The 26889-nt window shown below is 39.6% G+C and overlaps 1 protein-coding gene across 2 annotated transcripts in view; it reads left to right on the top strand.

The window, feature by feature from the left end:
- Window positions 1-26889, top strand: part of CDH18 (cadherin 18) — a gene marked incomplete at both ends in the record, with an annotated part of 199368 nt that overhangs the window by 50454 nt on the left and 122025 nt on the right. For both annotated transcript variants that reach the window (XM_084281808.1, XM_084281807.1), the window contains one exon: window positions 374-493. In XM_084281808.1, the coding sequence (XP_084137934.1) occupies window positions 374-493 (120 nt within the window). The remainder of the gene's footprint in view (window positions 1-373; window positions 494-26889) is intronic.

Here is a 26889-nt window from a genome sequence, read left to right as displayed (position 1 = left end):
ATCCTGAAATCTATAAATATGAGTTGTTCAGAAGTCTAAGTAATATCCATATTTGGGGTCTGTATGCACAAATATGTATGCTGTATAGTTACTATATATGTTTACATATATGTAAGTAAGTTAGTTTTACATATAGAGAGAGAAAGATTATTTTTTTTAGATGAGTATGGATCCTTAAAAATATGATAGGATCCTTAAAAATATGATAGGATAATAATACAGAGATCATTGATCTCTCAGTTTTAGAACATGAGGACTACAGAAATTTCAGAAATACATCTAAGAATATTCTATAAAAATTGAATCACCTAAATAGAATCTGCCATAAAATTGTATATATTATCAATTAACTTCTATTTTCCTGTATATACAGGTACATCTGTTCTACAGGTGACAGCCACAGATGCAGATGACCCTACATATGGAAACAGTGCCAGAGTAGTATACAGTATTCTTCAGGGACAGCCATATTTTTCTGTTGACCCTAAAACAGGTGGGTATTTTATATTCCTATCAGTATTATTTGGTTAATATGTTGCAGTTAATTGAGTCTGGTAGGTGGAATCCAATATACAAAATAGGCAGGTGAGTGGATTTTTTTTTTTTTTAATTCCTGTTATGTCCTTCTTTTGGCTTTCACATTATGAAATTTCAGAGTTGCGGTTTTACTGAGAACTAAAAGGAGCCAACGGTGTACTAGATTAATTCTGCATCATGCCATGATGTGAGCCATTCAGCCAAAGTGGAATAGCACTTTTTCATATTTTCAAACCTCTGTTTAGGAAGTGACTCAAGTGTGCCTAATACATAACAATTTTAAATGCTTTGTTTTGCCTGAGGGATAGGCTTAGGAGGATTATTGAATGTGTGCTTCAACATAATAAATTAATATAATTCTCATATTTATAAAACTTTTGTTTTTTCATTTTGCTGAAATCATATTCTCTGATTCAAGAAGTAGAATGAGCTAAAATATTTATGCTTAAACTCTATGCATCACCCTCTTCTGTCTTCCAAGAAGTGTAACTTATGTAGAAGGAATCAAAATTGGTTTCTTTAAAGAGAGAAGAAACCTCCTTTGGACTGGTAGTTAATATTTTTGGATTTTATGAAGACTGTTATCTTATTTATTAATATGATGGATTTATTTTTTTTAATATATATTTATAGTCCTAATATTGAGGAAATAAAACTTAACAAGTTTTTTTTTTCTTCATTTGAACTTTTAAACTGTTTTCTCTTTCTATATAAAACCTTTAATGCTGAGTTGAAAGAATCACATTCTTTATACTCATGTATCTATTGTGGTTCCTACACTGACCGTATGGAAGAAAATTATTTTTAAATTGTGCCGAATTCAGTGTAGTATAATAGTTTTCACTGTAATGTTTTTTACAGTTAAGTGTCATTGCTTGTGTTTGTTAATCTGTGTGGATTTTGGAGGCATGCACTTGCTTCAGTAGAAGAGAAATGCATTTTTACCACCTGAGCTGGCTTTGAGACTACACCTCCTTTGAATAGGAGGCTGGACTAGATGACCCCTAGATGTCTTTCTCAACCTAAATTATTCTATGAATTTTTGAACACATTAGGAAGGCCTAAGAGTGCAAAGCCTGACAAAGTAGTGTTGAAGGACTGTATAAACTGCTTGGAGGCAAACCTGTTGTAGTCCTGATCATGCCGTTTACTGGGAGTGACCACTGACACACACCTTACCTGGCTATGTGTGGATACAGTCTGGGAGACTGCTAGCTGACACAGGTTAACAGCATTCTGGAGTACATGTTGACAATTAAGAGGGAGAGTAAATCAGTGGTACAGTGCTCAAGCACTCTCTGCCTTTGTTTTATTTAGAAATACAACCCTGGGCTACATTTCTAATTTATGTTTTGTCACTCTGAGGCAATGGCCTATTTTTTTATTTGGTATAGTGTGGAACTTGTAGTCTGGAGCTGTTATTTAGTCAGTGAAGAACCATGATGGGTGTTTTCAGTACCAGGTCTATATCACAAAAGAAAGTAATATTGTTATATCTGCATCTATTTGTGTCTGTTATAAAGAAAGCAGATGGAAGTATATTTTCACTCCCAAAGCCTTAGGCCTTGACAGGGATTTAATAACATCTATGAACTTAAATTGTTTTAAATATGTGTACAGAATACGAAAATATTGTTGATTCTTTATTAGTATGCTTATATGGGGAAGGAATGAGGTAAGTAGACAGTGAAACAGTGAAATAAAAATGGAGTAAGCTTTTTGTTTTAAGTTGTCTTTTCATAATTCCAGAATAGCACTTAATTTAATTTGGTGTGAAGAAATGGGAAGTAGAATATTGGAAATTATTGGAAAATCTTAAATAATAGAGTGTTTCACTATGAAATGTGAAAGGCTGCACATACAGACTGGGCGATGAGACACTGGAGAGCAGCCTAGAAGAGAGGGATCTGGGGGTCGTGGTAGACAGCAAGTTGAATATGAGCCAGCGGTGTGCCCTGGAAGCCAGGAGGGCCAACCGTGTCCTGGGGTGCATCAAGCACAGCATCGCTAGTAGGTCAAGGGAGGTGATTGTCCCGCTCTACTCTGCGCTGGTGCGGCCTCACCTCGAGTACTGTGTGCAGTTCTGGGCACCACAGTATAAAAAGGACATGAAACTGTTGGAGAGTGTCCAGAGGAGGGCTACGAAGATGGTGAAAGGCCTGGAGGGGAAGACGTACGAAGAACAGCTGAGGGCACTGGGCCTGTTCAGCCTGGAGAAGAGGAGGCTGAGGGGAGACCTCATCACAGTCTACAACTTCCTCGTAAGGGGGTGTTGAGAGGCAGGAGACCTTTTCTCCATTAACACCAGTGACAGGACCCACGGGAACGGGGTTAAGCTGAGGCAGGGGAAATTTAGGCTTGACATCAGGAGGGGGTTCTTCACAGAGAGGGTGGTTGCACACTGGAACAGGCTCCCCAGGGAAGTGGTCACTGCACCGAGCCTGTCTGAATTTAAGAAGAGATTGGACTGTGAACTTAGTCACATGGTCTGAACTTTTGGGTAGACCTGTGCGGTGTCAAGAGTTGGACTTGATGATCCTTAAGGGTCCCTTCCAACTCAGGATATTCTATGATTCTATGAAATTTTGTGTTGAATTTCTGGGTTTAAAACACTAATTTTCAAAATGCATCACTTCTGAATCTGCAAGCATTTCTGTGACCTATTTTTCAACAGTTTGAATTGTTCAATTTCATCTTAATTATTTTTTCTCCAAAAATTTTTTGAATTTACAGCGGCATTCACAAGCTTCCCTTACAAGAAAGAAGTAGAAGGGCCGTAGCAAGGAAAAAGTGAGAAGGGGAAAGGTTTCAACATTTGTGATTGAATGTAACTTTTGAGAAGTCTAAGGATCTCTTGTAGCTGTTGGTAAAGCTTCTTGGAGCTATCAGATACAGACATTAAGCTGTTCATGGCTGTAGTGTAAATGCTAATCTTAAGTTTTCTGCCTCTAATTTAGTGCTTCTTCAGATTGGTTCTGAACAACTTACTATTCAGAGACTTTAGAATTATAGATTTTTATTAGCTTGGTTTAAAATGGCTTAAATAGGGTGGATATTTGAGAATTCATGCATCTAAAATATAATACTTGGCCACCTCAAGATTAATAACTTTAGAGCTGTGTTGTTGGCAAAAGAACATCATTGTTGGCTTATCTGATAAAAGGCTTGTTTTAGCTCACACAAAGGAGCGCAGAGATGCAGCACACAGGGAGCAACCCCCAGGTAATTCCCCATCTGGGTAATCAGTACTGGGCTGAGCCTTAGCCCTATAGTCCAGGGGTGAAACCCATCATGAGGAGTCAGCAACAGGAGAGGCTGAGGGACTTACTACCTACAGGGTGTGGGACATGTTATAGGATGCAGGGAAGAGCATCATGGTATTGCACTAGACTTATTCTGGAATGTTTAGAGGAAGGACCACTGGAAGAGAAATGGAGGGGCTGAGACAGATGAGGGAGGAAAAAGCAAGGGAAAATAATGGCGTAAGGGGACAAAGGGGGCCGGTCGTGTGTAAACAGGCTCCTGCTCAGTACTGTTGTCTGTTTGTATCCTGTGCTTGATCAGTGCAGTCTGTCCTGTATGTTATTATGCTGTCTTTCTAACCATTTTCCTGGGTGAAGAGACTTTCTGTCTCTGTGCATGTGTGTGTGGAGGTTTAAATGCCAGCAACAGGAGCTGGACAGATGGGTCAGAGGGGCCCATGTGTCTGCGGTGCCAGCAAGTGGAGAGTGCAGAGCATGTGCATATTACATAGGTGTGTATGTCAGCGTGCTGTCACTGCTGAGCATCAAGCTAGACTGATCAGCAAGTAGGATAAGTAGCTTGGGTTCTGGATATTCACATGGCCCAAAGTCTGGGCCAGATGCCGGAGAAACCAGAGGGTTCAAGAGTTGGTTGTTGGAGGAGCCAAGAGGTCCAGACCTGCTACCAGAGTGACTGTAAGGTCTCCATGTTGACTGAGAGGCCTCTTTGCCTGGGGATCGAGGTACCACTTACTAGGTTAATGGGGTGTCTGAGGCTGGATATGTGTGGGTACCGGTTGAGCACGTTTGTGTTCCGCTTAAATAGGTCTTCATCCTGAGCAGGCAGGGAAGGAAACAGGATGAGGTTGTCCATCCCAGTTGTGTTTTGGTGTTAAGTATTTCTGTCTGTGTGCCACCTGCTGTGTGTATGTTTAGCGTGTGTGTGTGTGCCTGTTGGGAGGACACACTGCCCCACTGCTGCTTCTTAATCATAGATTAAAATCAAGGAGTAGCAGAAGCCTTACCTCCATCAGGCTATCAGTTTTGGCAACTCCTAAGAATCATTAGGTTTTCAGGTGATCGGCTCTAGGGCTTGTAGTTTTATTCATTTTGTTTGTAGGCATTGGTGTGGTGGGAGAGAAACATGTTTAGCCTTGAATTGAATAATTATGGCTAATTATGAAGTGTGAGAAGAGTGTCAACCTCCCTCTGCTTTCTGTCTTCACAATAATATGAATAATGGCTTCAAACAGGCCTATAAGAAATGACCCATTCACTACTTCTCTAGTATGGTACTTGGTGGAGAGCACATGACAGGTAATATAGTCAGTGGGTGGACAGATGCCTCCAAATACAGAGATATTCCTCATGAGCACAAAATGAGCAAACCTTGAAAATCTTGACTTTCATTTTCTACTGTAACTGTTCTTCTTATTCATTTTTAACCTTCTTGGCAGAGTTCATGTGGGACTGGAATATCTGGTGGCATTATAATCTGTACAGTGTTAATTTAAAGCATGCAAGTGTACACACATTTGTTTTGGGAAACAAGAAAAAAACTGTTGATAATCTATAAAGTTATTCATAGGTATGATACTGATAAATACAAATACTTAGAACACAACATTGTTAATTGATGAAATATGCTAAAATGAATACAGAGGTAATAACTCTGGATTTAGTGGATTAACATCTGCCTCATTTCTTCATTTAAAGATAATATTTTATATTGGAGGAATTCCTTAGACTTTGCAGTACAATAAGAAAGAGTGCTCTTTGTATGCTTTAGTAGAATAGTCTGTTGTGGTATTCCTTTTAAGAATCTACTGTGCTAACTAGAGTAATCTTAAGGCACTTCATGACTCAATGTCTCTGCTGTACAGAGGAAACTATTAGGTAGTAAAATTGTTTCAGAAATCAAATTGTGCAGCTTACTTGAAGAAGCATCCCTATTTCTGACATAAAAAGGAAAGAATAATAAATTGTACTCCTTTTAGTTGAAATATCTGTCTTGGTGACATCTGTTTAAAATAAACATGTTTATTGGGGTTAATGATGCCATGCTGATATGCAAGTTGGTACATATTAGAGTGCTAACTGAAACTGGAGAGTCCTGTGTTGAGCAATCTCTTTGCTTCATGCTGAGAATCTCCAATATTATTTTAATGGCCTTATGGCCATTAGTATCATACATAAACTGAATGCCTATGATGTAAAGGAGTATTTCGTGATGTTTCCCTAACTCCCAAAACTCCTAAGATAGCAGTTAATGCCCAAGTTCCTACAGTGGTCTGAAAGTAAACTTAACCTCTTCTATCACAGTTTTTACACATAGGCTCTTAAAATGTTGTTGCTCAGTAACTAAATTTATAAAAAAAATAGTAAGGGCAATTGCATTAATCATAAAATTTTGCTCGTACACATTCTGTTTGTTAGGCAAGTAGATTAGCTATAGAGAAAATTCAAAATCTCACTTGAACTTGCATTGCAAGCCATTTTTTTTATAGCTGCTAGTAAAGACTCCAACTTAATTAAATGCGATTGGTTCCTGCTTAGTATCAAGATGAGGTCACGGTGGAGAATCACGCTGAAATTTGAGTTCCTTTTATTAGCTCTGTATCTTGCTAAATGTGTGTAATTAACTTTAAAATGAATTTATTTTTGTGCATGTATACCATACTTTTTATCTTGAAGTTGTAAGAACTGCATTTCATGCTCAAGTGTTCATGTGTTTATTTTCCTCCAAGGAATTTCTGAAATGATATCTCTAGTATATATCCTTACCAAAGCGTACCATTTGTTGTCAAGAAAATCACAGGAATTCAGGATCAAAATAGGAGTCTTACTTCTTTCTTCTAATTCTGTCAGGTACTGTGCAATACACTTCTTAATTCCCAAAGGGACAGAAATAAATGCTTCATCTAAAAATATTGTCATGAACACTTACTTGAGGGTGTCAACTGGCAGCTAACAGCAGGGAGTAATATAAATATTGTAATGTCGTTTGGATTTGGATTTTAAGTACTAACAAGAGATCTGCCCCAAGGAGATTTTATGGTCTGCCTGCTGGAGCAAGGGTTTGAGGAGCAGAGGGAGATTGACCACTCTTCAGCTCATAACAGCAGTACCAATGTTCTGCCTCTGCACTTTCTTTATGGGTTACCACTATCTACCACCACTATCTCTTCCAACATCAATCATATAGTTAAAATGGAAGGAAAAGAGCCCTAAAAGCAAGGGCGAAAAGATTACCGGATGTTGTAACCTTGTTTTCCCTCTCCTAGGAGTCTCACTGTGTATTGGAGATTTATTTCAGAAATCAGGAAGAAACTCATCCTTGGTTGTTCTGCTGTTGTTTCTGTGCTTGTGACTTTTGTCATTCACTGTTCCAAACAACTAGTATGTGCATTTGTTCTCAACCACCAGTTATACTTCCCTCCCTCCCCTCCACCCCCCGCAAACAAAAAGAAAAGTTAAAAAATGAGGAATCAACACATGCTTCCACAACTCTGTAACTTCTAATTGTCAGTGTGGCAACTGTGTTCCTTTTGTTGGTAGACACTCTTTAAAAAAAAAAAAATAAAATTATAGACTTTTATTTGTAAATACACAGATATATCTTTATACTTTCAACAAAATATAATGCCTGATGAAGTGCTGTGTTTGTTCAACCAGGTTTAAAGTCCTGATGTGAAACCAGTGAGATATACACAATCATATAGTCTAGAGTCTGTTGCTTTATCCTTCACAGTCTTTCTTATAGATGCAAAAAATTGCTATCTGCTCTCCATTACCAGGTTTTGCTTTTACATGTATATTCTATGGGCCGTTGTAAAAGGTTCCCTGATGTTTATGTTTATTAAGCTTGCTTTTCCATATTTCTAGACTTTCACATCTTTTTAGATATACTGAGGAGAATAGCCTGCTGTTTTTTTTGTTTGTTTGTTTGTTTCTTTCTTTCTTTCTTTCCCTGAAGGTCTAAACTACTATGCTGTATCTATTACAAAAGATAATGATATTGGTGTGAGAAAAGAGTTTCATTGTAAGTATCTATTACATGTCTTTTTTTTTTTTTTCCTTTTTTTTTTTTCCTGAAAATGATTAATTGTATGAACAGGTATTTCTCTCCATGTCTTCAAACTTTTCAGAAGAGATAATATGCACCATTACTCCTTTGTTTTTAGACAAGGAAAGCTAATATCCCATCCAAACAAAGTGTGGAAATTGCATGTGTGATAGACTGTGTTCAACTTGAGGGAACAAGAATGAGTAAGATTTCACCCTAAAACCACATACATTAGTGTAATTTTTAGCTCAACTGGGATGAGAGTCAGGAGACTGACTCAGAAGATTAATGCACTACACTATCTTTAAAGACTGTGCCCAAGGACCAGTCCACGTGCTAGCAATACATTACAGATCACTGTAATGCTGTGGAACTAAGCAATGACTTTACTGCCTTTAATTGTGTTATTAGGTGTCCTTCTTCTAGACAGTGGCATCCTAGTGGTATCTCTAATTCTAAAGAAAGAATTACTGGGACATTGAGTCTTCTTCCCCCTCCTTCTTCTCCCCCTTATTTTTTTTGGCTGTAGGACTGAAATGAAGATTTAGAACAAAGCATTGAGATGCCTTATTCTCTGCTCATGATCCACACTCCCTTTCCCAATTCAATTTTCCCTTCCACAAGTTATTGTGGGTATTGGTATTATTGGGGATGATAATTTCAGAAATTAAGTTAAAGGGTGGCAATGAGATTCTGCAGTGGCAATGAAAACGGGAGGGAGCAATATTGAAGTACTATTCCAGAAGCTGCTGGTTTGGTAATGCTAAAATATCTGTGGTTGGAGACAAAGTGGTTACATATTTATTAAATGGCTGAACTTCTCTCCTCTCTCTCTCTCTCTCTCTCTCTCTCTTTTTTTTTTTTTTTTTTTAAATATTATATTGTGTTAATAATGCTATTGCTTTTATAAGTTCATGAATAAGTTCACATTTTTATGTTTTTTATTTTGAGAAATTACATTTTATTCAACCTGGAGGCAATGAAAGACCAATGGTGCTACACTTGTGAAAATGATGGAGGATACTGTTCCTTTAGAAGTTGCATATAAATGCTGATTTTTAAAATGCACACAAGTCATAAAATCATAGAATCATAAAATGGCTTAGGTTGGAAGGGACCTCAAAGATCATCTAAATCCAACCCCTCTGCCATGGGCAGGGATGCCACTCACTATATCAGGCTGGAAAAGGCCCCATCAAGCCTGGTCTTGAACACCTGCAGGGACGGGGCATCCACAACCTCTCTGTTCAATTGCTTCACCACCTTCAGAGTGAAGAATTTCCTCCTAATCTCTTATCTAAATCTATCCTCTTTTAGTTTAAGACCATTCCCCCTTGTCCTGATATAATCTGGTTAAGCAAATAGTTATTCTCCATCTTTTTTGTAAGTCCTCTTGGTACTGAAAGGCTGCAAAGAGGTCACACTGGAGCCTTCTCTTCTGTAGGCTGAACATTCCCAGTTCTCTCAGCCTGTCTTCGCAGTAGAGGTGCTCCAGCCCCTTGATCATCTTCTTGGCCCTCCTCTGGACACGTTCTAACAAGGACTGAGCAGAAGGGGACAGTCACCTCCCTTGACCTGGTGGCTACTCCTCTTTTTATGCAGCCCAGGACGCAGTTGGCTTTCTGGGCTGCAAGAGCATAGTGCTGGTTCATGTCGAGCTTTTTGTCCACCAGAACCCTGAAGTCCTTTTCTGCAGGGCTACTCCCAGTAAGTTCTTCTCCCAGTACGTTCTTCTCCCAGACTCGTGTCTGGGATTGTCCTGGCTCAGGTGCAGCACCTTGGACTTGGACTTGTTGAACCTTAGGTTCATTTGGGCCCAATTCTCAAGCATGTCCAGATCCCTTTGGATGGCATCCCTTCTGTTGTATCGACTGCACCACGCAGCTTGGTGGTCCCATCCCACTGTCTATGTCATTGATAAAGATATTAAACAATACCAATCCTAGGACAGACCCCTGCGGTATACCACTCGTCACTACCCTCCACTTGGACATAGAGCCAATGATCACCACTCTCTGGGTGTGACCTTCAACTCCTTATCCACTGAATGGTCCATCCATCAAATCCATCTCTCTCCAGTTTGGGGACCAGGATGTCACCTGGGACTGTATCAAAGACCTTGCAGAAGTCTGGGTTGATGACATCGGTCAGTCTTCCTTTGTCAACTGATGTAGTCACTCTGTCATAGAATGCCACCAGGTTGATGAGGCAGGATTTGTCCTTGGTAAAGCTGTTCTGGCTGTCTTGGATCACCTCATTGTCTTGCATATTCCTTGACATTGCTTCTAGGAGGATCTGTTCCATGATCTTGCCAGGCACAGAGGTGAGGGTCACCCGTCTGTAGTTCCTTGGGTCCTCCATTCTACTCTTTAAAAATGGGAGTGACTTAAAACCACAGCTACTCTCAGAATATAATTTATGCATAGTCATAGATCAGTAAGTATGTATCTGTTTTCCCATCAATCTTTGTATTTCAGAGCAATGCATGGATTTTCAGTTACAATCTGAATAAAAGTAGCTGATAACATCTTGTCTTGCAATAGACTATACAGAACAGCAAATCTAGTGTAGAGATGATGCTTTTCCAAAGCTTATGTATAAAGACAATGCTTTTCAATAAATATTTTCCAGCAAATATAATTGAACTGCAGTAGATATACTTCCTCCAAAAGGTGAACGGAAGCTTTATCAGCTCCATATCAATCGTCCCTCTACTTAAAAAAAAAAAATAATCGGAAGATTGGAGCAATTTTGCCCCAGTTTAAAATATGATAAAAAAATATGATAATAACAAATGTGACTTTTGAGAGACATCTATAATTCAGTTCTTATCTGAGTAGGAGGAGAAAGAGAAACCACCTCCACAGACCATCAACAAAAGTGTGATCTGTCTAGGAAATTTGACTTTATCAGCTGTATGTTAGTATTTGTCCTGTCAGTATTTAGTTGGCATCGTTCACAAAGTTGGTGTCTATATTAAGGGGGAACATAAAGCCTGACAATAGGATTTCCTGGTTTCCCTTATGTGGTGCCCATATTTTCTCATCTTGTCCCAGAGTACATTTCCAGCCCCTGCCATGCTCCATCCCTTGCCATCTTTGCCAAGCCCATCAGCAGCAACAGAAGCAGCCCAGTAAGCTTAAGAGTACAGGTAGACTCTGAACATAATAACCAGCAATTTTTCCTCATGTTTTGTAATTGTCACTATAATTTGCCATCATATTTGTAAATTTAAAGTTAGGATAGGCTGTAACTACATTTCCTGAGACTCTGTATCTTTGCTTCCAGAACAGGATACTCTTCAGTACTGTTTTCTTTTTATATATCTTTACTTACGGATATTTTCTTTCACTTAATCACTAAATGATAATAGAAGGTTTGTTTTTGTGTTTGTTTGTTTGTTTTTTCCCCTAAGGGTAAGATTGATCACCATTTGTCCATCGCTGTATCTGGAACTGGACTTTTTACATGACAAAGGCACAATTATGTTACCAAATCAAAGCTTTTATCTTCATTTGCTCTTTCCAAATTTCCATATAAACTTGCCATTCTGTTTGTCATGGTCTGGAGTGCACTAACACCCCCTAGCAGACCTAGGGCCACCAGCCCCTGCCCCACTGAGGCTGCATCAGGGCTGGGCTCCAGCTCCCCACAGCCCTGCCCTGCCCAGACATGGCTTCTGTCTAGCTGGGCCCACCCACAGGCTCACAGCAAAGCCTGGCCTCGGCCGGCTGGGGCCCCCAGTCCCGTGCTCCTGGTGTGCTGCCTGCGGGCCCTGCCTGGCCCACCCAGGGACATCCCACGCTCCTCATGCCTGGCCTCAGGGAGCCGCCAGCCACTTAAGTTTCTATGATGTTTTTGCAAGTATCGCTGTCAACAAAGGTCTATTTTCCTTCACATTTTGTAACGTGTGAACATCCCTCAGGCAAACAAAGGGGTTCAAATTCCCAGCCAGTACATAACTTATGTGGAAATTTAAACAATAGGTAGAGATTCTGCCATTGAAAGTCGTACAGGATTACAAGAGGAGTACATCATTAATTTTACCTCAGAAACATTCAATTTATGTCCTCAAGGAAGCCTTTTGTTTCTTCCTATACAGTTTTATCTTGTTTTTCTCTTAGTACACATTTCAGGATTAAAGGATGATATTATGAATAATATTTGTTGTTATGATTATGTATTAAAATATTCTGAAAATGCTTTTCCTCTTCCTTTTTCCTTAACTGGTCCATAAGACTATTGGTATTTTGGTTACATAGTATTGTGAGATAAAGCTTATGATATTTACAAGGAAGAAGTCAATTCCATCTGTAATATTAAGGAAGCTCTACGAGTTGAAGCCTTCCTGGAACTCAGTAAACTGCTGCAGTCCCAGAAGAAGATCTAGCCATCAGGAGAACAGTCCTAAGGGAAGAGGGTAGATTAAATTACGTTTTGCTCTCTCATAAACTCTTCTTTCAAGAAATACATTTTAGATCAATAGATTGCATCTAAAAGTATTTGGGCAGAACATGCAGCAGTTCCATATATATATATAGCCATGATATGAGTTAGGCTTCACTTGAATGGAAGATGAAAATAAAATGAGGGACTTATCAAAGTCGTTTCTTCTTGAAGGATATCTCTTTATGATGAGATTTTCTGCAGGTTCTTGCGTTCAATATGAAATAGCAAGGACTGGTAACATAATGCACGTCCTTTCCCTTAAATACATTTCTCAAGTCTTGTCTTTAATCCATTTTTAATCAGTTCTGACAAAAAGTTAATATGGCAGTGAAATGGGTTGTTCACTTGAGCCATAATATTCTGTAAAAGTAACTGGATCACTGAAAGAGCATACGGTATGTTTATTTCACTGATCTTTTATGTTTGTTTCAATGCAGTATTGTTCTGTTCTGTACAGAGGAAGCCTTTTTGCAAGTGGATGCCTTTATAGTGGATGCTAAATATCTAGCTTACTTTGTAGTTTGGAAAAAGAAGACAACTTTAAGACAAGCATAAGAAACTCAGACTTTTTTATTTTATTTTTATTTTTTATTTTTGCCTAAGCCTCTGTTTTGTTAAATAGATTAAATTGGATCAGATGTAATACCATCTCCAAGGGATTCTCACTGGTGTAGACAATGTGTGTCAGCAGTTGCATCTCAAATTTGTGTAGTGCAGTATGTTCTGCAAGAGTTTCAGAATACTCTGGCAAACCAACAGTTGCAAGGTATACTGAAGTAGTAAAAGTAATATCGTGCATTAAGGTGTATCAGCAAATTATTTTATGTAATCACTGCCATGGTGACTTATTAGTTATATATATTTATAATATTAAAATATCACCTCTAAACTATCACATAAGATAAAATGAGGCAAAAAAATGATGGGAAAAATATTCTTTTTCCAAACTACCGAAGAGTGGTATGCTACAAAAATATATTTAGTAATAATCTTATTTAACAAAGTTATGCTTTAAATTACATAAAGCATTCATTTCTTAATTGGCATGTAGATGTGTTTATCTTATTTTTATATGCCGTCTCCTTGTTCAACTGACATCACAGTAAGTCAGAAAAATACGAGCAAGTGCAATATAAGTGTGTAATAATGCAAAGTATGTGTTTAATAAGTTAGATTTGGCATTGTTTTTAAAATGCTTTTTCATGACATAACATCAATATTCATCATTCTTCTAAAATTCTTTCTGTCCACTGCTCTTCACATTTTTTTTTTTCCTTTCAAATATTATTTCCATGATAAAGGTCTTCCAAGTAGATTTTTTTAAAATCTGTACTGCTGAAACAGTGACTGTACAAAAAGTCAACAGCTGATAATTTTTAAAAAAGTTTGAAATATACATTTTTGGAGTTGCTTGTCTTTCAGAGAAAGGCCTAAGTAAAGTTAAATCTTAAATAATTGTGAATTGAAACATAAATTATTAGGCTGTGACTTTCAGGTGTAGGTTTAAAGAGACAGGTGATACATATTTACTGTCTGTGTGTTTATCTCAGGATGTGTTGTTCTTTATAGGTATAGAATCACAGAATTTCTAGCTTGGAAGAGACCTCAAGATCATCGAGTCCAACCTCTGACCTAACGCTAACAGTCCCCACTAAACCATATCCCTAAGCTCTACATCTAAACATCTTTTGAAGACTTCCAGGGATGGTGACTCCACCACTTCCCTGGGCAGCCTGTTCCAATGCCTCACAACCCTTTCAGTGAAGAAGTTCTTCCTAACATCTAACCTAAAACTCCCCTGGCTCAACTTAAGCCCATTCCCCCTCGTCCTGTCACCAGGCACGTGGGAGAACAGGCCAACCCCCACCTCGCTACAGCCTCCCTTGAGGTACCCATAGAGAGCGATAAGGTTGGCCCTGAGCCTCCTCTTCTCCAGGCTGAACAAGCCCAGCTCCCTCAGCCGCTCCTCGTAGGACTTGTGCTCCAGGCCCCTCACCAGCTTCGTCGCCCTTCTCTGCACCCGCTCAAGCACCTCGATGTCCTTCTTGTAGCGAGGGGACCAAAACTGAACACAGTACTCGAGGTGCGGCCTCACCAGAGCTGAGTACAGGGGGACGATCACCTCCCTAGCTCTGCTGGTCACACTGTTCCTGATACAAGCCAGGATGCCGTTGGCCTTCTTGGCCACCTGAGCACACTGCTGGCTCATATTCAGCCGACTATCCACCATCACTCCCAGGTCCTTCTCTGCCTGGCAGCTCTTCAACCATTCCTCTCCCAGCCTGTAGCTCTGCTTGGGGTTATTGTGCCCCAGGTGCAGGACCCGGCACTTGGCCTTGTTGAACTTCATGCAGTTGACCTCAGCCCATCAGTGCAGCCTATCCAGATCCTCCTGCAGAGCCTTTCTACCCTCAAGCAGATCGACACACGCACCTAACTTGGTGTCATCTGCAAACTTACTGAGGGTGCACTCAATGCCCTCGTCCAGATCATCGATGAAGATATTAAAGAGGACTGGCCCCAGCACCGAGCCCTGGGGAACGCCACTAGTGACTGGCCTCCAACTGGACTTGACTCCATTCACCACGACTCTTTGGGCCCAGCTATCCAGCCAGTTTCTAACCCAACGAAGCATGCACCAGTCCAAGCCAAGAGCAGCCAGTTTCTTGAGGAGAATGCTGTGGGAGACGGTGTCAAAAGCCTTGCTGAAGTCAAGGTAGACCACATCCACAGCCTTTCCCTCATCCACCAAGCGTGTCACTTTGTCATAGAAGGAGATCAGGTTCGTCAAGCAGGACCTGCCTTTCATAAACCCATGCTGACTGGGCCTGATCACCTGCTTGCCCTGCAAGTGCTGTGTGATGACTCTCAGGAGGATCTGCTCTATGAGCTTCCCTGGCACTGAGGTCAAACTGACAGGCCTGTAGTTTCCCGGGTCTGCCCTCCAGCCCTTCTTGGAGATGGGCGTCACGTTTGCTAGCCGCCAGTCAACTGGGACCTCCCCCGATTGCCAGGACTGCTGATAAATGATGGAAAGCAGCTTGGCCAGCTCCTCTGCCAGTTCTCTCAGTACCCTTGGGTGGATCCCATCCGGTCCCATCAACTTGTGCAAATCTAAGTGCCGTAGCAGGTCACCAAACAGTTCTTCATGGATAGTGAGGGCCACATCCTGCTCCCCATCCCCTTCCACCAGCTCAGGGTACTGGGTATCCAGAGAACAACCGGTATTGCCGCTAAAGACTGAGGCAAAGAAGGCATTGAGCACCTTTGCCTTTTCCTCATCTCTTGTAACTAAGTTTCCCCCCGCATCCAGTAAAGGATGGAGATTCTCCTTAGTCCTCCTTTTTGTGTTGATGTATTTATAGAAACGTTTTTTGTTATCTTTAACGGCAGTAGCCAGATTGAGCTCCAGATGAGCTTTGGCCTTCCGAATTTTGTCCCTGCACAGCCTCGCTACATCCTTATAGTCTTCCCTAGTGGCCTGCCCACTTTTCCAAAGATTATAAACCCTCTTTTTTCTCCTAAGATCAAGCCACAATTCTCTGTTGAGCCAGGCTGGTCTTCTTCCCCGCCAGCTCGTCTTTGGGCACGTGGGGACACACAGTTCCTGCGCCATTAAGATTTCCCTCTTGAAGAGTGCCCAGCCTTCCTGGACCCCTCTGCCCTTCAGAACTGCCTCCCAAGGGACTCTACCAACCAGTGTCCTGAGCAGCTCAAAGTCAGCCCTCCGAAAGTCCAATACAGCAGTTTTACTGGTCCCCTTCCTGGCCTCGCCAAGAATAGAGAACTCCACCATTGCGTGGTCACTCTGCCCAAGACAGCTCCCGACAATCACATCCTCCACCAGTCCTTCTCTGTTTGTGAAGAGAAGGTCTAGCGGGGCACCACCCCTGGTAGGTTCACTAACCAGCTGCGTCAGGAAGCTATCTTCCACGCTCTCCAGAAACCTCCTAGACTGCTTTCTCAGGGCTGTGTTGTGCTTCCAGGATATGTCAGGGAAGTTGAAGTCCCCCATGAGTACAAGAGCTGATGATTTTGCAACTTCTGTCAGCTGCCTGTAGAGTTCCTCATCCGTCTCCTCATCCTGGTTCGGCGGTCTATAGCAGACCCCGACCAGGACACTAGCCTTGTTGTCCCTGCCGATCCTAACCCAAAGGGACTCGACCTTGTCATTCCCAGCCTCGAGTTCTACAACCTCGAAAGACTCTCTAATATAGAGAGCCACACCACCACCCCTTCTGTGCTGCCTGTCCTTTCTGAAGAGCTTATAGCCAGGCATTGCAGCACTCCAGTCATGAGACTGATCCCACCATGTCTCCGTGATGGCAACCAAGTCGTAGCCTGCCTGCTGCATGATGGCTTCCAGCTCCTCCTGTTTGTTACCCATGCTGTGTGCATTGGTGTAGATGCACTTCAGCTGGGCCATTGCCTTATCCTCCAGCCTTGCCATCGTTCCCCCCTGGCACAGCCCCAACAATCCTAGCCTCAGCCCCATCCCCCTTCCTACCTAGTTTAAAGCCCTCTCAATGAGCCCTGCCAGCTCCTGGCCCAGGATCCTTTTTCCCCTAAAAGATAGGGACCCGTCTGCGGCCATCAGGCCAGGTGCTGAGTAAAGTGCCCCATGATCAAAAAACCCAAGATTTCTGCGTTGGCACCAGCCCCGGAGCCACGTGTTTAACAGGTGGGCTTTCCGTGTCCTCTCTGAACCCCTCCCTGCCACCGTAGGGATAGATGAAAACACCACCTGCACTCCCGCTCCATCCACTAACCAACCCAGCCCCCTAAAGTCTCGTTTTATAGCCTTGAGGCTTCTCTCTTCAATGTTCTCGCTGCCCGCCTGGACTATCAAAAGAGGGTAATAGTCAGAGGGGCGTACCAGGTTGGGAAGCTTCCTGGCAACGTCCCTGACCCTGGCCCCAGGGAGACAGCAGACTTCCCTACGGGTAGGGTCAGGCCGACAAATAGGGCCCTCTGTTCCCCTAAGAATAGAGTCTCCAACAACAATAACCCTCCTGTCTTTCTTGATGGAGGCAGTCCTTAGGCGTGGAGTCGAACTTCTTGCCCTAGGCATCCTCCTGGGAACACTTGCTACCTCTTCCTCATCTACTGGTCTGTCGAGCTCTAGCGCCTCAAACCTGTTGTGTAAGGGCACCTGGGAAGGTGGGGCTGGAAGGGGAGGGCATCGCCTGCGATGTCGAGCTGTCTCCATTCCTGTCTCCATTCCTCCTCAACTCCCAGATTCCCTCCCTCTGCCCGACGGCTACAGGGCAGGGGGTCCACCCCCATTTGAGGAGTCTCACCTCGGTACCTCCCCTTGAGGCCCTGCAGGGAGTTACTCCTACAGACTATCTCTCGCTCACACTCCCTGATGGCCCTCAACCTCTCCATCTCCTCCTTGAGCTCCGCCACCATGCGGACCAGGTCATCCACCTGCTCGCACCTCACGCACGCAGTTTCTCTGCCTCCCGCCGATGGCAGCAACAGGCTCAGACACTCCTTGCATCCGGTGACCTGAACTGCGGCATTTTTTAACGGGTAGTCGGTCTGGGTGTGTACCGACTTTCTGGAGAGCGCGCCGTGCCAGGTGGAGACCATTATCACCTAGCTACGTCTTTTGTTAAGGAGGTGTTGTTTGTGTGTAGGGGGAGCGCTCCGCCCTTCCGGCGCGAACTGCCGCGCCACTCCCTTCTGACGCGCCACGCCCTGTTTGCCCGCTCTGGTCGCCGCGCTCCTGGTCGCCCACACTCGCTAGGGGCAGTTTTTGAATGGCCGGGAGGGGATGCTGCTGGCTCTGCCTATGCCTCGTCAGCCTCCCTCACGAGGGCTGCCGGGTCCTGGCGGCTCCCTCAAGTAGGCTCGATGCCGGAAAAATTAGCCCTGCCTGGCCCGATCCCCCGCTCCGCTGCAGAACGCGTCTGCCCCGGAGCCGATCGCCTCGGCAAATGGCCAATGAGGGGCAATTAATTTCTTGTTTCTCATATGAGCAACATCCAGGGATAGAAATTTTTTTTACTGACCATCAGATACCCATTATCACATATCTCCTGTTGAAATAAACAGTAAATTAATGGAATAGGGTATTGACTGTATTTATCTTGATCAATTAACCATGCAAGAGATGAAGGACTCACAGATACCTCTCCTTTGAATGTGGTTCCTTTTTGTGGTTCCTTTGCTTTGCACGAATTTTTGTCCTCCTTTTAACAGAAAGTTGCTGGCAAAAGTTTTGGAGTGCTCTAACCTCCCCAGGGTTCCTTGTGGGTTTTCCACCACATCTGCGAAGTGTTGTGTTAGGCTGTGTTGTCAAAATCCAATAATTTATTTTATTTATTTATTTATTTTATTCCTGATTCATTTTGGATTAATAATACAACTAACAGCTGTTGCCAGATGACAGCTACAATGTTGCTGTGTTTTTAATATTTTCTTCTTTTAACTTTGAAGATCCTTTCTTTCTGACAGGAGTCCTCAGGGTGAATTTCAAGGCCTTGAAATTAAAAATGATTCATGTAGCTGTTGACACACATTCCTAGGCAGAAGCAAAATAACAAATCAAAAACACACGTCTTTTACATTTTCTCTCAAGTCACACATTTTACTTAAAAGAGCTTTGTGAAAAGTTAATTTTTACTATGGTTATACTATGCAGCAAGAGTGTTAGAATATATAGGTAAACAAAGAGCAATGCTTGTGAACTCATGATAAATGTTAGGATTTTTTAATCAACCTCACCTTTTCATGGCACTACTTATTTTTATCTATAGATAAGAATCTATCAGTGCTTGTTGTATGACAGATAGTTCCTCCCTGTACGACATATGAATTGTCACATACATTGGCCTAAACACAGAGAAGAAAATATTGTTTTCTTACAAATTTTGTATCTCAGAAAACAAGCAGCTGTTTTTTTTCAGTGCTCACAGCAGCTTTCATGGTACCTCTGAAGGCCAGCCCCCGATGCTGGGTGTGCTGCAAAGCTGCCCGTATCTGAAGAGCATGTTGGAGCACCTGCCTTTGCAGCACCATGGCTAACTCTGTTCACCTTGTACCTAAGGCCTTCCTTCTCCAGGACTTGCTCAACACGTGCTAACACCGCACTGTCCCCTGCCCACATACATGCTTCCAATCCTCCTGAGCAAGCAGGGGCTGAAGGCAGCTGGGCCAGCTCAGGCATGGCTGGGATTGCTGAAGAGAGCAAATGACAGCCTTTGAATGAGTATTGTCTGCAGCTGTGACTGCTGCACGTGTGCTCTGCTTGCAGTTTCTGCCTGCTATGTAACAGAATAGAAAAAGACTTTCATTTTGTTTAGCTGAGGTGGAGACAGACAGATATGTTAACATTTCCTTGTGCTAGCCATTTTCTTGAAACATGGGTACTGAAACACCTGTATGTCAAACAGATGGGAAGCTAGTCTGAGGATCCCCAGTCCTCCTTTTCATGGCAGAAGGGGTCTGCTATCTGGGAGTAATCATCATAGTGCCTGTGTGACATCGTGGTGTCATCTAGTGTCATGGCAAGTGCTTCTGACCTTCCACTCCAAATCGGTTTCGTTTTGATTTAGTTTTACAAGCAGAGCAATATGAAAAATAAAACCATATTACTGTTCTGAAAGGATGGCTTAGTAAACCATGGTAGACCACAGTATGGTACAGAAGATAATACAAAAAATATTCAGTGAAATTTGTATTAAGCTTCTGAAATCTAACCTTTCAGTAGTGAATTTTAAATTAAGACAAAAGCACAGGAGCGAACTGTACTTTTAATGCCTTTATGTGAGGGTTAGTTTTTTTTTTTTTTTATTTTCCCTATGTTAAAACAACAGGAAAAAAAATCAAATCCATTTAAAGTAGAAAGGAATTTTTTAAAAATCCATATTTTTCCAAGATCTTTCACAATATCACATCATTGCCTATCTAAAAGATTGTTATAGAGTGTATTTTATTGTTATTTTAGTTTTGACTGAAAATAACTGATTAGTCCTTTGAATAGCCATCATGAGAAATGGTGATAAATTACCTTTTTTAGTGGTGGTGTTCTGAATCAGAATGAGATTGTCAGTAATGTGTTTGGTGCTTTCAAAGTTTCAGTTAAGTAACAATGAAATAATGCACCCCTGATTCAACATCAAGCCTCTGATTTTTGAGAATCACTTTTCAGATTGATATTAACAATATTTTTTCTGTAGACTAGTGTAAGTAAGTCTGGGATGGTGGAAGAGTGAGGAGGAAGAATTTTCCTGTCCAATAGCCTGCTCCCCTAAGCAAATGCACAACACCCCCCTATATTTGAAGAAATTGCATTTATATTTAATAACCAGTTTCAATTTGAATTTTTCAAGCAAACTCGTATCTTGTATTTTGAATACTTTTTTTTTTTTTTTTTTACTACTTGTTTTAGACAATCCATTTCTGGATATATTGGTAGTTTATGTTCCATGATTTGGGAACTGTTTATGAAGTAGTATGTAATAATTTTGGGAAATTAAAAAAAATCCAAAGTTATTATTCATAAATAATAATTTGGAAATGTGTTTGTATACCGAGAACACAACATGAGAAGTAATTTGTTAAAAGTTAGAAATTACAGCTGGGAGGTAGTAGGTTAGACTGCTGATAACTTTCTGAATTAATCATGTAAATCACAGATTATACCAAGTTTTATCCTTCATAAGTTAACTACTAGCCATCATAGGTTTTTAAAATACATTCTTAGCAGAGCGGGTAGCAGATACCTATAGTTAAGGTTCACTAGCAGTTTCCATTGTAAGTTTCTGATTTCAGAAGTGCATAGACTTTTCTAGATTTTATTGTTTAACCTGCAATGGCCTATTATTTATCTGTTGTTATGTCTAGTGATTATGTTAGTTTCAGCAAAAACATTTTTTTAAGAATGTGATCCGAAAAGGACTTTTCTTCCTTACTATTATTTTTCTCATTTTGTAACCATTTCTGGTTTGAAGTGAGAACATGGCAATTGGGAGGAAGATATTTCTGAAGCTAAAAAGATAGATTTTGTTTTCATGGGAAAATTGCATGAAGGTTCGACACAGCTCTGAGCCTCTGAAGTACCATTTGCACATGACCAATAGCACTTTTAAAAGATTGTCACTAGATTTCCTGAGTAGGCTCCAGCCATGTTAAACCTGGCTAAATGTAAGTGCTAAACCACTGCACTAAAAGGCTTTATAATAGTCCAGTAATTATTGTCACTTACTTGACCAGGAAGAAGGAAATGGTGAGTCCCAGCTTTATTTTTTTTACAGATATTTATGTAGCATTACTATTGAGCAATGACTACGAAAGGTCATTGGAGGCCATTATGGATGACGCAACTCAGAAACAACTGTAGGTCAGCTCAGAAAATCTTGGAAATAAAACAATTAACAAGCTCTCTCCAAAATGAACTTGTTCAAAGCATAAGGTGCTCAAAAGATCTCTTCTGCCACTATCAAAGAGAAAAACAGGAAGGAGATAGTGAGATAGTTTAGCCTGTTTCTTTTTTCCTTTTTTTTTTTCCTTAATAACATCAAAATCTAAACTGTTATTGAACTAGTGTCTTCTTAATAATAGAACAGATAGATCAAAAGCAGATGCTGTTGAAAAACTATGTTTCTATGTGATACTTTATAAGTGTATGAACTTCATCTACAATTCTGTATTATGTGCTCTTCATTGGTATATGATGAATTTAAGAATCACATTACACTCTGCTTTCCCTGTCTCCATGTTCCTGGGAGGGTGATGCGCAATTGTCATTACGTACCAGCAAAACAAGCTAAGTAATACTGATGCCAAAATAGCAGAATAACAAAATAGCAAAATTTTGTTGAAAATATTTCTACTATGTAAAAGAAAGGTTTGTTAAACTTTGTCTGCAGTTAAATGAAACTAACAGTTACCTGTGTGTATCTGAACTGGAGCTGCACTTAGGCATTCATAAAAATTATTCTTTTTTTTTTTTTTTTTTTTTTTCAATGTCAAAAAGAATGCTATATTTACAAAGGCTCAATGGACGCTCTCGTATAGAGATTTAAGGTCCTTTGTACTAGGATCTTAAAACTTTATAATAAAGGTTTTGGTTTATAAAAATAAATTTACAGTATATATGGAGAATAAGGATTTGAACTATTGTTATACTGTATTATGTTGGAGTCCAGTTTTAATTTACATTGCTGTTTATATCATCAGTCGTGTCATGCAACAAAATATAATGCATTTGTAATGTCCACTCTGAAATAACCTATTCTGTCAAATGAGATGATGTGTTTACAGTTACGTTCATCATGATAGAATAAATAAACAAATATATTGAACAATAGACCAGATTGTAATACACAATCATAGGTCATGATTTCCATAATCCAGACCTATTTGTACTGTTAGATATATGTTTACTCATTTTTGTTATTGTTGGTGTATGTGAGTTTCTCCAACTTCATAATGAAGCCTTGATCTTCTAAACAGTTATACATGTATACTGTTTAGCTTTAATACCACCCTGAGCCTATGTTTTCTAATATCCTGATGTATATGAACTGAATTAAGATAATGTAACTTGGATTATTTTAACTCTTGCAGTCTGAAGTCTAATACGGTGGACTCAAGTAATCTATGCATATGCCTAGCCCTGATGTCCTTCCAGGAAAAGGAGAAAAATATTTTCTTGCTGTGTATTAGACTTGGAATTTTCTGTCTTCTTCATTACAAGTAGCAGATAAAACATTTTACATATGTTTATGAACCTAAGAAGTGATGAAGTACAGAAGCATGCGAAAGCTATTTCAAAAGGATGGAACATCTGGTATCACATGTAACAGGATGACCATACTGAAAAATAAAAAGAGATCTGAGCAAATAGGAAGGTGGAAAAAAACAAGTAATGTACTTTTTGAGAAAGTTAGGAAGCGATTATCTTGAGAATTTCAAGAACAACAATTATTTTGAATGTGATGTTGAAGAAGACTAAAAATTATCTGGGGGATGGATATGAACTGTGTATATTTCAGGTGCCTGCCTTAAAAAAGGGGGGGATTTTAAGAAACCAGGTAATAAATTACTGCATTAGCCTAGACAAGATGAAATGCAATAATGAATGAAGATCTTAGCTGAGGTAGAATTGAAATTATACTAGCTATAATTGTCTGCAAGGCTGGAGACAAATTCCCTTAGGTCTATGTATAAGCAATATGTTTCTTTGAAATGTGTATTCTTTTTCATTTCTTTTATTATTTTTATCATGTTATTATTTTATTTTATTTTATTTTTTAACATCTGCCCTTATGAAAATCTTGCCTGTCAGATGTGGTAAAAAGGAAAAAGGTCACTGAAACCAAAATTGTTGTCTCTGTTTCTGTGTTTCCTCACTTAGGATCATAATGTACACTGTGGGTAATATCAAATGTTCTGGAAGTGTATTTTCCGACCTGACTCTTATCCTCTAATAACTTGAAGTACATTTAATACATAGCCATAATCCAGGCCCTCCTTTATCATATCTGCTCTACGAGTAGATACTGTTATGCTGGTTTGTTAAATGGGTTCGTCGACTTTTCACTTCCAGTTCCACTTTGAAAAGCTCAGGCTATTTTTTATCCATCATTTTAAAGCAGTCTCTCACCTTATGCGTTGTTGTGGACAATTCTGGTACCTTTCTGTTGAGCAAGTTAAATCAATTCTTCCCTTTTCTGTTATTAATAACGACAATTTTATACATCCAAAATTGATCTAAGTTGGACATGACATTCATTTTTGTATGTCTCTTTGTTGATGAATGCTTACGTAGTTTTTCATCTCAAAAGTTCATGAAATGTTTCAATATGGTCGGATGATAAAATAGATTACATAAATGACATCTTAACCAGGTAGAGATTTCATCTGACATTTAAAAAACACACTGATTATTGATTTTGATTGGAAAATGTGTTTGCACATCATCATTCTCATTTACTATCAACTTCTTGTTTTTCTTTTTCTTTTTTATTTTTTTAATGTGTCAAGTGGAAAATGATATTATTGTCCTTGTGTAAAAAATATCTGACTTGGTTTTCTCTTTATGTGGGCAAATAGGAAAAAAAAAAAGCCACTGCTAATAAAGCCAGTGGAATCATTCTAATATATCACGGAATCACAGAATCAGCTGTATCACAGAGAGAATCTGATTATTCTGATTTTACAATACTTGCTTCATGATGCTTATATTCTAATAAATCCTTGCATCATCTATCATCTTTATTGTTCATGTTTTATGTTAATAGCAGGTCATTTGAGCTTGAGACTTTGCCTTTTTCTTAATGAAACTAGTGGATGTTTGGTAGTCTTACAAATCCAGTGAGGCCAACGAAAAACAATTAGCAATGTATGTTTTGAGTAATATGGATATACGTGTGCCTTTAGCTTACTATTTCATTAATTCTTATCTCACCAAAGTTTGAACTTTTGCCAAATTATCTGTACATAATAGAGAACATATTTGGTATTGATATCTGGTAACATGATGAGAATCTTCCCTTCTGCTGTGGATCACTGAGATCCTCAGTGATTTTGCTTGTTCTCATTGCATGCTGATGAAGAAATATCATTATTTTGGGATGTGTATACAGGGGGAGTCATACTGACAGTAAGTAGTATACCAGTACAAATTGGAGCAGAACCAGACCTTTTCTCTCAGCTGTGAACTCACATCACATTTGAAATCCCATGCAAGTATCAAATACATAGTTTGGTGGCTACAGGTGTGTTCTGCAGAACTGCACTCTCTCCTACGGTAGGCAAGTCGAACAACAGAATACCATATCCCTCCCTCCCTCCCTCCCTCCTTCTCTCTCCCCCCACCCCCCACCCCTTTCTTTTGTGTAGCAGATTCAGATGTTTGTGTATAGAGATGAATCTGGGTACAGGAGGTGTACTCTGCTATTCCAGACAATATTACTGCAGTATTACAGGAAATCTGGGTTATCTCTTGGAAAACCCAGAGATCTTCTGAAAATGGCAAGCACTCTCCTGTATGATCATAATCTGCAAACTGAACGTTAGATTTTGTTCAGATTTTGTTTTCCTATAAAGGGTAAATGGGTAACATGCGTTTGTATGTACAAGCATTTGTATATTAAAGAGGAATTTATCTTCAGATATTCTGTAGAAAAAAAAAAAAAGGAAAAACATTACTTATGTAGACTTTTCTGCAATGTAGTACTTGACTTTGTTGGGAATTTTCATTTGAAGGGAAAGTAGAGTTGAGTATAAAATGTCATCGCTTGTATTTGGGAAGAGACTTGTGGTTTTGGTTTCACGTTTTTTTCTTCTTCTTTTCCAAAAATGTTAGTGTTTAATGATGTGTAGTCAAACTGCCTCACTTTTAAAGTAGTATCCTTCTGTATCTTTTTACGGATGCCATCTGGCCATCATACCCTAGTGGTTCAGAAAAAAAGTTCAGGTTCCTGTAGATGTGTTAACATACTGTGCTTCCTAGATGAATGGATTCATGCACGGTTTTTCTTAACTAATTTTTTTCTACCTTTTTTCTTTCCTTGTTGGTGGGAAATGTACTTATGTGGCTCTAAATGAAGTTGGCACTTTATTATTAAATAGATAATAAAATGTATATTTTGAAATATATTTTGAAATACCAGCAATATATACAGAGAGAGAGAGTAAAACTATGATAGAAAGATTTCTTTTAAGAAATAATGTTTTTTGTTTTTTTTTTTTCTGTTTTGTTTTGTTTTGTTTTTTGGCATAACATACTTGAGCTTTCCATTCTCTTAAGGTCAGTTTTGGCTGCCAGCCTCACTGTTGTAAAAATAACATTAATTTCAAGGTAAATAAGTTCCGTAGTAGTACACAGTTTAAGTTCTTCTTTTTGTTGAATTCAGTGGAAACTTGAATAATTTGAAATTGAATTATTGTAATTTAAATATTAAATGATGCAAAAAGTAAAGTAAAAAAGAAGCCGACAATGTTTGTGTGCTGTTATACTTGTCAGCCTAACTACCTTGTCAGTAGCTATTGGAATATTATTCACTCTGTGTTTGATTTAGCTACATTTTTGCTTAATGTTAAAAAATATCACTTGCAATTAATTCTAAAGGAGAAAAACTAAACATTTTTTAAACTTGAATAGATTGTACTTGGCTCTTCAAAATTATACCAGCTGACAGCGTAGCCATCATCAAACCCACAAGTCGTTGTAACTTACCTAGAAAAATATTTTCAGTGTTGATAATTTTAAGTTCTGAGAATAACTTGCTATTTTGTTGGCCAGCTTAGGTAGAAGTGGAAAAACAAAAAAGTCAAACTGATTTGATTTTTTTTTTTTAATACGTGTCTTTCATTAAAAAACAAAACAAAATAAACAAACAAAAAAAAACACATGTATTTTTGTCAATCATTTCTTTAGAGCCAATGAAAAACAACCATGTAATTTTGGTACATTCCATAATAAAGAAGTAGAAAAATTGAAGTCAAGGTTTACAAAGCTGCCAATGGGAAGTTGCTATTTCATCATCCATTTTAAGTAGGAGATGGAGTTTGATATTTTCCATTGGTTGGGATGTTTAAGCCTATACTTCCTATATGAAAAATGCTGGGTAGAGTATT

Source organism: Netta rufina (genome assembly GCF_964035555.1).
Source record: "Netta rufina genome assembly, chromosome: 2".
Taxonomy (NCBI): Eukaryota; Metazoa; Chordata; class Aves; order Anseriformes; family Anatidae; genus Netta; species Netta rufina.
The sequence above is the reverse complement of the archived record's forward strand: the minus strand, read 5'-3'. Positions and strand labels throughout refer to the sequence as shown.